Source organism: Lepus europaeus, chromosome 5, assembly GCF_033115175.1.
Source record: "Lepus europaeus isolate LE1 chromosome 5, mLepTim1.pri, whole genome shotgun sequence".
NCBI lineage: Eukaryota > Metazoa > Chordata > Mammalia > Lagomorpha > Leporidae > Lepus > Lepus europaeus.
In genome coordinates, this window is record NC_084831.1 from 135,257,821 (window position 1) to 135,271,030 (window position 13,210).

Below are 13,210 nucleotides of genomic sequence, written 5' to 3' on the forward strand. Positions count from 1 at the left end.
ACTCTGCACTTCTGATCCAGCTTCCTGCTAATTCACATGGAAGGCAGCAGGTGATGGAGACTTAATTTCTATCTCTAGCATGCTCTAACATGAAAGTACTTGAGAATTACTTACACAAATTTAAGATAAATGAAAAATAATTTAAAGGATTTTTAAGGGCAAAATGATGTTGCAAATTTCATTGATTGTGGTCCACAGAGAGAATTGAGAGAGTTGGAAAAATCCTGGCTTGATCCACTCTTACTATTTCTGAGAAGTGTAGTGCATTCTCATTCATTGTCTGAAACATTCTGCCCGGATTGATACAAAGTCATGTAAGATATTGACTCATTTCCAAACTTATCAATGCGGTAATTTACTGACTTCAATATTTAAAAGGTAGTGAGCAGCAATATAGAAATAGTCTTCAGAAGGAGAGGCATTATTGCATTTTGTGACTTACATATTCCCTGACTTTCCTTGATGCAAAATTTAACACCCTGCTGATGATCACCATGACTCTCTCTTGCAGGTATGAACTATCTTCATGCATCCATACAGCCATCTCCTATTGGAAACACAAGGGTCACTCTATTACTGTGGCATTTCCACTTCATAAAGTCCTCTCCTGTTAGTCTGCAATGTCACCAATTCAGCAGTCCCTACAGTCTACTGATTATTTCACACTTAATCTAATTTTATCTCAAAAATACAGCCAATATGCATCTAGGATGCTACTACATTGAATATAAAAAACACTTCTTGGATTTATTTGATTCAATTCTATTCATGTATCCACTAATATTGCTGTAAGAGTCACTTTGTCAGGCAACATGAAAAGCTCAGCAATCAACTGCTTCCCCACTCATTTTCTTTCAGAGTATGTATTCTTTGAAAAAACACATAATCTGCCTTTTGATTTTAAAACAGAATTGAAGTGTTATTTGATCCTCAAAGGGCATCCTGGCTCTGAACTCGTTTACCACCCAGAAATATTCTGGCTCATGGTTAGAAAGTACCTTTTAGGAGGCAGCTTATAATAACGGCATTAGTCATGAGGGCTCCCCATGAGCTCATCACCTTACTGCAGACCCCGGCTCTCAACACTGCTGCATTGGGGATTAAATTTTCAACACATGAATTGGAGGCATATTCAAATTGTAGCATTTTACCTCTAACCGCCCTCTCCAAATTCATGTTCTTCTTACATGCAAAGTACATTCATTCCATCGCAATAGCTCTAAAGTCATAATTCATTTCAGCACCAACCTAAAAGCCTCAAAGCTAGAATCTCATCTGACTCATCTAAGTGAGAATGAAGGCACAATCCCCTGAATCCAGGTTCTCTCTAGCTGTGAGCCTGTTATATGTTTCCAGAATGGTGCGTCAGACACTGGGTAGACATCTTCATCTCGAAAGGGAGCAATAGCAAGAGGAGAGGGGGTCAAACTCATCATTTTACCAGAAACCCAGTCAGTAATAACTAACCCACTTCTACAAAAATTACATCCAACTACTCATGAAGGCACAACCCTCATGACCCAATCACCTTTCAAAGGGGCCCCTCCAAATGCCATCACATTAAGGATTAACTCTCTAATACATGAATCTTGCAGGACGCATTTAAATCATAGAAAGTGATATCCATGAAGACAGAATGCCACAGGATTCTAAACCTCGAGAAGTGATGGGGAAGAAGCATGTGTATAGATGTTGTCACAGTATGGTTCATTTTATGTGTACTTGAAGGTAGGTGAAGTCAACACTATTCTCTGCTGCTCTACATGATATATACTGTATTTATCCGTAAGACGCAGCTTCTCCAGGGTCTGTTGAGGCCATGTCCTCAAGATCGATTTCTTAAATGTACGCCTTTATAATTGAAATAAAGGAAACTGATTTCTTTTTGTGAGTAATTTCACTCCTTGGGAAGTAAAGACAAATTTTCAGCCACAAATACTTGAAAGAGATGGAAATGTGGCACATGGGAAATAAATGAAACAGTTAATTTGTATATATGACGACAAAATTTCTCATTTCCTTTTGCTTTACCTTTAAGATCTGTAGCTTGTAGAGATCTTTAGCTACTAAGATCAGAAGAGTGTCTTCATATATGTTTAAAATATTCTGATATAAACTCTGAAATACAAAAAAAAAAATGAGTTGTGCAACTAACCAGTCAACATCAGATTTTGCCTCCAAATGTCTTAAGCTCTCTTCATAAACAAGATAAGAAAGGAGAGGAGTGAATATGCTAATATGAACCATCAATACATCATGGCATGAGGGTTTTTTTTTTTTTTTCTTTCCCAGTTTATGGAGCAAGCACACTCCTAGCAATGTGGAGGAAACAGAAACTGAAGATGTTGCTGATCTTGCTAGAGAAAGCTTTCTAACTTAACTTTTCTCTGATCCTATTCCTTTTTTGGGAGCACTTGATAGTAACCTCTCCACCATCACAAAATCAATTAACCAGAAACATCTTCATCTATTGGTTCCTATAAGTTCTTTGCAACCCATTAAATCTCATGGTTTGTGGAATTCACAAGGACTACAGAGACGAAGTATTAGTTCTAGAAAGGACTATCTCTTGCTATATCTAAGAATAGTAAAGGAGAAGACAATAAATACTGTGACCCACTGAGAGGCTCTCTGAAGGACTGCTGCGGTGTGTGATGGTGTCTTATTGTGAGTAGAGGAAGGAAGAGCTTACCACCAGGTCCACCATGTCCTCGGCACTGGTTCCCAAGCCTCTCACTTCATCAAGATGTGGTATGGAAAATACCATTTTAAAGGCTGCCTCTATTAGATGCAATTGAATTTCAAATTGAATATAGGGATCCACATAGCTGACAAAAAGAAGTAAGTATAACCATTAAATGGTTAAGAAAAAAATGTCGCCTAACTCTAGAAGTATTTTTCTGGTGATAAAAATGCACTAAAACATGAGGTCCAGGGGTTAATGCTGTAGTGTAGCAGGTAAAGCCACCACCTGAAGTGCCAGTATCCCATATGGGTGCTGGTTTGAGTCCTGCTGCTCCACTTCTCTCTCTGCTATCATCTGGGAAAGCAGTAGAAGATGATCCAAATCCTTGGGCCCCCAACCCACGTGGGAGACCCAGAAGAAGCTCCTGGCTTCAGATGGGCATAGCTCTGGCCATTGCAACCATTTGAGGAGTGAACCAGTGGATGGAAGACCTCTCTCTCTCTCTCTCTCTCTCTCTCTCTCTCTCTCTCTCTCTTTCTCTCTCCCTGCCTCTGCCTCTCTGTAACTCTTTCAGTGTTTGGCTTTATATGACACACATTTGCCAAATCTTCTCTTTAAAATGACAGTGAGATTTTAAATATAAAATAATCAATTTCTTTGCAAAGAATGATCACTAAATTATTTAGACATCGAATATATTTCTATAAACATAATTTTGTAAAGTAGGGTTAAATTCCTAGTCAAGTTCATATACCCACATTACAGTTTAGGAGTGAAACTGCGTAAACTGCTATAATTTCTGTAATCGGTGATATTATGTTTTCTACATTTTGATTTTACATTTCTGATAGTGAAATGCATCTTCGAATTCATGGCAAAAGAAATCTACCCATAACCAACAAGAAGGACTATCTGTTTATCATGTAGTACAGAAAGATTGGGAAAAACCACAAGACAGAAATAATTGTTGCTGAGTTTAGGTGGTGGAATTTGGAGTTTTTTTTATGTTTTACAATTGTGATGTTTCTGAAAACTAACATTTTTCAATCAATGAGAAACAAGAACATGAAGTTTATTGTACCTGGAGTTTGTGGCTAGGATCATGGATTGATGACATAACAGTCCTGCGTATGCATCCCACAAACTGGCAGCTTTGTGCTCCTACGTACCACAAAGAAGTAAAATCAATGATCATAGATCAGTGAGGCTCATAATGGTACCACAAAGAAGTAAAATCAATGATCATAGATCAGTGAGGCACATAATGTCATAACTTTTTCTCTCTCTTTTTTTGTAGAGACTGAAGGGACTACATCAGTTTTGAAGATAAGCCCAGGAATTCATAGAAGTGTTGAGACCAGAAAAGCTGTAACTTAAGTTCATAGTAGTATATTGGCCTAAGTGGTGGTGTTTTACAACCCACCACAGTTTTTCATAATTAACATTTCCAGATACCATGTTGTTAGGAGTACTGTTTTCCAGGTACACTTTTTAATTCCACTGTAACTTGGATTCAGTGTGGAGTCCACCTATAAAACTGTAAGCAGTGCAATTTAAGTCAGGTTTGCTGAAAAATGAATAAATTTGCACTGCAGAAATGAAAATTACATACAGGTCAATATACAGCTATCTAATGTAATGATTTAACCTTTAAAATGATAATTAAAAGAATTCCATTAATAGATTATACTACAGGGGCTGGCGCTGTGGTGTAGTGATGAAGCCACCACCTGCAGTGCCAGCATCCCATATGGGTGCCGGTTCTAGTCCCGGCTGCTCCACTTCCTATCCAGCTCTCTGCTATGGCCTGGGAAAGCAGTAGAAGATGGCTCAATTCCATTAGCCCCTGCATCCATGTGGGAGACCTGGAAGAAACTCCTGGCTCCTGGCTTTGGATCGGCACAGCTCCGGCCATTGCCATCAATTAGAGAGTGAACCAGTGGGTAGAAGACCTTTCTCGCTGCCTCTCTTCTCTCTGTGTAACTCTGCCTTTCAAATAAATAAATAAATCTTTAAAAAAGATTATAGTACAATTTTCAAGAAACTGAAGAAGTAGTAGAACTCAATTAGCCAAGAGAACCTTGAGAAAGAATAAAGCTAGAGGCATCTGGGTCAGTTCTGTAGCACAGCAGGTAAAGCCACTGCCTGCAATGCTGGCATCCCATATGAGCACTGATTTGAGTCCTGGTTGCTCTACTGCCATCTAGCTCCCTGATAATGCACTCAAGAAAGCAGCAGAAGATGGCTCAAATGGTTGGTCCCTTGCTACCACAGTGGGAGACCAGAAGAAGCTTGGTCTGGCCCAGCCTAGCCATTGCAGCCAAGTGAACCAGCAGATGAAAGATCTTTATCTTTCATTTTTCCTCTCTCTCTCTCTCTCTCTCTAACAGTGCCTTCCAAATAAATAAATTAATCTTAAAAAAAATCTGGAGGCATTGCCCCTCCTGACATCAGGAATACTACTTAAGCTACCATATTTCAGCAGTGTGCACAGTCATAAATATAGACACATAGACCAACGGAATGAAACAGAGTCCAGAAATAAATTCATCTCTATATGATGCCAAAGGTACACAATGGAGAAAGGATATTCTCTTCAATAACGGTGTTGAGAAAACTAGGTGTGCAGAGGCAAACACACTAAATTTAGTTCTTATATCATGTACAAAATTTAAGTCATAATGGATTAAAGACCTAAATTTTTATAGTATTTTTTAACTTTTATTTAATGAATATAAATTTCCAAAGTACAGCTTATGAATTAAAATGGCTTCCACCCTCCCATAACTTCCCTCCCACCCACAACCCTCCCCTTTCCCACTCCCTCTCCCCTTCCATTCACATCAAGATTCATTTTCAATTCTCTTTATATACAGAAAATCAGTTTAGTATATATTAAGTAAAGATTTCAACAGTTTGCCCCCACATAGCAACACAAAGTGAAAAAATACTGTTGGAGTACTAGTTATAGCATTAAATAACAGTGTACAGCACATTAAAGACAGAGATACTACATGATATTTTTAAAAAATTGATTAATTTTGTATGCAATTTCCAATTTAACACCAGGTTTTTTTTTTCATTTTCAATTATCTTTATATACAGCAGATCGATTCAGTATATGCTAAGTAAAGATTTCATCAGTTTGCACCCACACAGACACACAAAGTGTAAAAATACTGTTTTAGTACTAGTTATAGCATCACTTCACATTGGACAACACATTAAGGACAGATCCCACATGGGACGTAAGTACACAGTGACTCCTGTTGTTGATTTAACAATTTGACACTCTTGTTTATGGCGTCAGTAATCTCCCTAGGCTCTAGTCATAAGTTGCCAAGGCTATGGACGCCTTTAGGGTTCACCAGCTTTGATCTTATTCCGACAGGGTCATAGTCAAAGTGGAAGTTCTCTCCTCCCTTCAGAGAAAGGTACCTCCTTCTTTGATGGCCCCGTTAAAGACCTAAATTTTAGATCTGAAAGTATAACTAACACTCCTAAAAGAATATGTAGGGGAAAAAAGGTTACCATTAGTCTTGGCATTAATATTTTGGGGTGTGGCATCTAAAATACAGGTAAGCAAATGAAAACACACAAAAGAGATTTCATCAAACTTAGAAAGGTTTCAGAAAAAGAAAATCAACAAAACAAAGGTAACCTATGAAAAGGAAAAAATGTTTGAAAACAACATATCTAACAAAGGCCTAATATTTAGTGTAGGTGTATATATACACTGTACATTTAGTTAAATGTATATATACAGTGTGTATAAATGTATACAGTAACAAAAAAGCAAATAACCCAATTAAAATTTGCAAAGAAATTGAATAGACATTTTTGCAAAGAAGATAAATAAATGACCAATAGGTATATGAAAATAATGTTGATTATCACTAATTACTATCACCTTACATTCTTTTAAGATGACTATACTTTTAAAAATTTTATATTAATATAAGGAGAAAATATTTCATATATTTCATAGATACAATTCTAGGATAATCATATTTCCCTCCTACCCACACCCTTCCTCAATCCTTCTTCCTTCCTTTCTTTTTGTGTTTTTTATAGTTTTTGCAAAAACATAATTTCAATCCACTCTATAATTACAGGCTAAATGCACCACTCACCATATTCAACACGCAAAAAATAAAAAGACCACAGTTCTACAGGAGTATGAACACGAGCTAAACAGAACAATCAAATTAGACTGTAGGTAAGAAGTGTCGGTGAGGGTATGGAGAAAAGAATCCACACACACTGTTGATGTGAATGTAAGTTAACAGCCATTATGGAAAATAGTATGTTTAACTTTCAAAAAAGTTAAACATGAAACCGTCTTATGATCCAGCAATCTCACTGATGAGAATACATTTAAAAAAATTAGAATCTCAGAGATATCTGTTCTCCCATGTGCTTTGAAGCACTATTGATGCTAACCAAGCTATGGAATCAACATAAGGGTCTGTCAGTGAATGGATAAAGAAAATGTGGTAGATAAATAATGGAATACTATTTATCCATGAAAATAAGAAAATCTTGCCATTTATAACAACATGAATAAACTTGGAGGAGACTATGCTAAGCGAAATAAGCTAGGTATAGAATGACAGGTACCATATCATCTCACTTCTATTAGGATCTAAAAAAAAAATTGAAGGAGTGGGCATTTGGCACTGCTGTTATCATGCCACTTTGGATCACTACATGCCATATCAGAGTGCCTGGCTTTGAGTCCAGACTCCACTTCAATCTCCAGCTTCCGGCTAATGTGCACTTTGCGAGGCAGCAGATAATGGCTCAAGCAGTTGGATTCTTGCCACTCATATGGGAAATCTGGATTGAGTTTCTTGCATCTAGCTTCAGCCTGGCCTAGCCCTGTCGGTTACAGGAATTTGGGGAGTGAGCAGACTACAGGAGATGTATGTCTCTCGTGTGTCTCCCTGCCTAAATAAAATAATAACTAACTAATTAAATGAGTTTGCAGAATCAGAGAATAGCGGTCTCCGGGTGTTGGGGTGGGGAGGAAGGAAATCAGCATATGTTGCTAAAATGGTACAAACTTTGAGATGTAAGATGAGTAAGTTATGAGGGTGTAATGTAGGGCATGGCTAGTATAGTTAATACTTTGCTTATTTGAAATTTGCTGAGAGTAGATCTTAAGTGCCCCCCAGCCCCCTAATACATACCACACTTCACACTCCACACACACGCTGGTGATTAAGTGCGTTAATGGAAGTACCAGTAAGTGTAATTATTCCACAACTTATGTGTGTATATAAAGTCATGTTGTATACCTTAAGTGACTAGACAATAACATATATTTTCTTCCATATACCTTATTCGTGTCCATGCGAGAATCTGTTGCAATGTCATGTTCTTGTTCAGAGCTGTTAACTGGTCATATAAAGTCTCACTCCCTACTTCTGAAATAGTTCCAAGTTCCTTCCTAGATTTGCTGTATTACAATGATGCATCTAAACAAATTTATTCTTGCTAATGCATAGGCAAATGCCGGCCAACGATTCCTTACCACTCTAAAAAACAAAAATGTCCTCTGTTTGCTAGATGCTGACCCCCTATTTCCAGAGTTAAGAGTATTTTGGGGTCTGGATCCTAGCTCTGGGGTGTGTGAGAGCTAGCGCAACGGGTAGGGCTCTTTACTGGTCTGTTAAGTTAGAGAAGCTTCTTATTTGGGGTCTGAACTAAAGCATGGCATTTCCCCATTGAGCATTCATATCCATTGCTAACATCTTTCTGGGCTATACTGAGACTAGGTGGAGCAGAAGAGATATTCTCCTGTCTCCAATTTATTAATAACATGTTCACAATTAATTAATTCCTTACAAGACCAACTATGATTTTGCTTAAGAGAATAATTTGTTGTTATGTTGATTAATAGCATACTGTATGTTATCATAGAACATAAAATCTGCTTTATACAGACAGCTCGTGCTGTAACATAGAAAGCAGACACAACATGTTCTGTGTGGTGATTTGTCTATCCTGAAATAAGAAGTTTTCATACTCCTCATGAATTTAAGTCTATTTGTGCAGAAATTCATGAACCCCCACTAGGCAGTGACTAATTGAACATTCTGCCTCCATGGAAGCAATGAGCCTCCAGGCCTGCTGCTTCAGTGGAACTTTCCTCATGGACCAGCTTTTTAACTGGGATTGAAGGCTTGGAAATCAATTTGTATCCTTACACTATTCTAAATAGCAGCTCTATAGCCACAGCACCTTAAGAGACTGAAAATATTGGGCCATCCCTATGGAGACTTTGGTATAATTTATCTGTAGTCAAACTCAGATTTCTGAGGTACCAGTTTACATTCCTTCCAACAGTGGATTAGGGTGCCTTTTTCCCACATCCTCAGCAACATTTGTTGTTTGTTGGTTTCTGTATGAAAACCATTCTAAATGGGGTGAGATTAAACATCATTGTGGTTTTGATTTGCAACTCCTGGATGGCTAGTGGTCCTGAGCATTTTTTCATGTGTCTGTTGACCATTTGGATTTCCTCTTTGAAAAATGTCTGTTTAAATCTTTTGCCCATTTCTTAACTGGGTTGTTTGTTTTGTTATTGTGAATTTTCTTGATCTCTTTATATACTCTGGTTATTAATCCTTTATCAGTTGCATTGTTTGCAAATATCTTTTCCCATCCTGTCAGTTGTTTCTTCACATTATTGAGTGTTTCTTTTTCAGTACAGACACTTCTCAACTTGATGTAATCCCATTTGTTCATTTTAGCTTTGATTGCCTGTGCCTCTGGGGTCTTTTCCAACAACTCTTTGGCTGTGCCTACGTCTTGCAGGGTTTTGCCAATGTTTCCTAGGAATTTGATGGTTTCAGGTCAGAGATTTAGATCTTTAATTCATTTTGAGTGGATTCTTGTGTAAAGTGTTAGATATGGGTCTTACTTCATACTTTGGCATATGGAGATCCAGTTTTCCTGGCACCATTTGTTGAAGACATTGTCCTAACTCCAGGGATTGGTTTCAGCTTCTTTGTCAAAGAGAAGTTGGTTGTAGATGTTTGGACTGATTTCTGGCATTTCTGCTCTGTTCCGTTTTTCTATCTTAAGTTTGTTAATGTGATGTATCACATTGATTGATTTATGAATGTTGCACCATACTTACATACCAGGGATAAATCCCATTTGTTCTGGGTGAATGATCCTTCTCATGTGTTGTTAGATTTGATTTGCTAGCATTTTGTTAAGGTTTTTTGTGTCTATGTTCATCATGGAAATTGGTCTGGAGTGCTCTTTCTCTGTTGCATCTTTTCATGTTTAGAAATTAAAAAGATGCTGGCTTCCTATAGGAGTTTGAGCACATAGCCTTCTTTTCAATTGTTTTTAATAACTTGAGAAGAATTGAGTTAGTTTTAAAATGTCTGGTAGAATTCAGCAGTAAAGCAATCCAGGCCTAGACTTTTCTTTGTTGATAGGGCCTTTATTACTGATTCAATTTGTCTCAGTTATGAGTCTGTTTAGGTTTTCTATGTCTTCATGGCTCAATTTAGGTAGGTTGTATGTGTCCAGGAATCTATCCATTTCTTCTAGGTTTCCTAGTTTGTTGCCATACAGCTCTTTGTAGTAATTTCTGATGATTCTTTTTATTTCTGCGGTGTTTGTTGTTACATTTCCTTTTTAATCTCTAATTTTATTGATTTGGGTCTTCTCTCTCCTGTTATTAGTTTGTTGTACCATAGATGTGTCAATTTTGTTTATTTTTTCAAAAAACAGCTTTTCATTTTGCTTATATTTTGTATTTTTTTGTTTCAATTGTATTGATTTCTTCTCTAATTTTTTTTTTGACAGGCAGAGTGGATAGTGAGAGAGAGAGACAGAGAGAAAGGTCTTCCTTTTTGTCGTTGGTTCACCCTCCAATGGCCACTGTGGCTGGCACATCTCGCTGATCTGAAGCCAGGAGCCAGGTGCTTCTCCTGTTCTCCCATGCGGGTGCAGGGCCCAAGCACTTGGGCCATCCTCCACTGCACTCCCGGGCCATAGCAGAGAGCTGGCCTGGAAGAGGGGCAACTGGGATAGAATCCGGCACCCCAACCAGGACTAGAACCCGGTGTGCCGGCACCGCAAGGCAGAGGATTAGCCTATTAAGCCACGGCGCCGGCCAATTTCTTCTCTAATTTTAATGATTTATTTTTCTCCTACAAGCTTTTCGTTTGGATTGCAATTATTTTTCTAGATCCTTGAGATGCATTGATAGCTCATTTATCTGAAACTTTTCCAATTTCTTGATGTAGGTACCAATTGCTATAAACTTTCCTCAACACTGCTTTTACTGTATGCCATAAGTTTTGGTTTGTTGTAATTGTAATCTTCATTTGTTTCCAGAAAATTTTTTTATTTCTCTTTTGATTTCTTCTATGACCCACTGTTCATTTAGGAGCATGCTGTTCAATCTCCATATGTTTCCATATGTTCTAGAAATTCCTGAGTTGCTGATTTCCAGTTTTATTGGATCATGTTCTGAGAAGATGCATAGTATGGTTTCAATTTGTTTGAATTTGCTGAAACTTGCTTTATGATCTAGCATGGGGTCAATCCTGGAGATGATTCCATGCACTGGTGAGAACTGCAACTGTAGGAAGAAAATTCTGTAGGTGTCCATTACGTCTAGTTGGTCTATAGTGCCAATTAACTCTGGTGTTTCCTTGCCAATTTTCTGTCTGGTTGATCTGTCTATTACTGAAAGTGAGGTATTGAAGTCCCCCATTACTTTTTGTATTTGCATCTATGTCCCTGGATCTTTTAAACAGCCAGATACCCTGTAATTAGGTTCACATTCATTTATAATAGACATTTCTTCCTGCTGAATTGATCCCTTAATGATTTTATAGTGTCCTTCTTTCTCTATTTTAACCTTTTTATGCTAAAGTCTATTTTGTCAGATACTGGATGGATACTCCAGTTTTTGGTTTCTGTTAGTATAGAATATCTTTTTCCATCCTTTCATTTTCAATCTGCATGTGTCTTTGTTGGTGGGATGTGTTTCCTGTAGGCAACAAATAAATGAGTTTTGTTTTTTAGTTCATTTAGTCAGTCCATGTCTTTTAACTGCAGAATTGAGGTCATTTACATTCTAAGTGTCTATTGATAAATAATGAGTTTGCCCTGCCATTTTTCCATAAATATTCCTATTGTTTACTTTGGATTTCCTTTGTACTTCTACTAGGAGATTTTTTTGCCTTCACCTTCTTTCATAGTGGTGGCCATGTTTCTGTGTTTCTGTGTGTAGCATATCCTTAATAATATTCTTATTTTTTTGGTGATGCTGGGTGGGTGGTGACAAATTCTTTCAATTTCTGTTTGCTGTGAAAGATCTTTATTTCACCTGCATTCATAAAAGAGAGCTTTGCAGGATACAGTATTCTGGGTTGACAGTTTTATTTCTTTTAAGACTTGGACTATATCTCACCATTCTCTCCTAACCTGTAGGGTTTCTGATAAGAAGTCTGCTTTGAGTCTAATAAGAGATCCTCTGAAATAGTCTGGAATTTCTCTCATTCACATATTAGAATCTTTTCTTTGTTTTATTGTGGTGAGTTTGACTATAGTGTGTCGTGCTGAAGATCTTTTCTGGTCATGTCTACTGAGAGTTCTATGTGCTTCCTGTTCTTGGATATCCCTTTCTTTCTCCAAATTACGGAAGTTTTCTGTTACTATTTCACCAAATTTCTGTAGCCCTGAAGGACTGGGGGGGGGGGGGGTGACCCTGGCTATTGCTGGTTGTGTGCACAGAGGCTGGGTTGGTTGCCACCTGCCTGTGTCCAAAATTGGTGTCATCTCTCCCCCTGCTGGCCTCAGGTCTGTGCTGTAGCAGGGAGTAGGGGAAGGAGACAGATCACTTTCTTCTCCCCCACAACTTCTGGGCGATTGGTGGTCTGCTGTTGTGGGGATCCACGTAGGACTCCAGAAGCAGTTCTCACAGCTCTCCCTCCCATTGTGTTAGCAGTGCCGTGGGCCCGTGGCTTGCTGAGGCAGACATCCTCTTCCCCGGATCCAAGTTTGTGGGTCTTCTGTTGTGTATCTGCTCTCTCAGCAGGGATCTGGACTGCCTCCATTGCTCTGGCAGGGTCCCACATTGCAGCTCTCCCACACCTTTATCCGGAGAGTGTACTCTCTCTCCTTTTTAAAATATAAATTTGCCCTGCATAAATAAGACTGTCCTGTTGCTATTCCACCATCTTGGAACCTCTGGTCATCACTTCTGACCAACAAGTGGTGTCCCCAACAGCCCTCCTAAAGAGGAACTGATACCCTAGTGAAGTGTTACTTTCAAGGTCCAGCTACATGTTCTGAACACTGTTGACTACATGTATTTGTTTCTTTTAGAAATTATGAAGCACAAATCTTCTTGACCCATGTGCAGGGTTTCCCAATAGCCAGAATCTCTCAAAGATATTCTCTGAGATTCCTGCTCTATCTTATAATCATTCTGTTTATATTTTCTAATCTATAATTCTGTTGGAGTAAAATAATCCCTTAATTCAT

The 13,210-nt window shown here is 38.2% G+C and overlaps 1 protein-coding gene across 1 annotated transcript in view; it reads right to left on the minus strand.

The window, feature by feature from the left end:
• Positions 1–12,801, minus strand: part of MROH9 (maestro heat like repeat family member 9) — a 94,143-nt gene extending 81,342 nt beyond the window's left edge. The window contains exons 1-5 of the mRNA XM_062190198.1: positions 12,565–12,801; positions 3,768–3,847; positions 2,693–2,828; positions 2,032–2,118; positions 443–547 (exon numbers count right to left, since the gene is read on the minus strand). Coding sequence (XP_062046182.1) covers positions 443–547; positions 2,032–2,118; positions 2,693–2,828; positions 3,768–3,847; positions 12,565–12,801 — 645 coding nt within the window. The remainder of the gene's footprint in view (positions 1–442; positions 548–2,031; positions 2,119–2,692; positions 2,829–3,767; positions 3,848–12,564) is intronic.
• Positions 12,802–13,210: the final 409 nt, after the last annotated feature.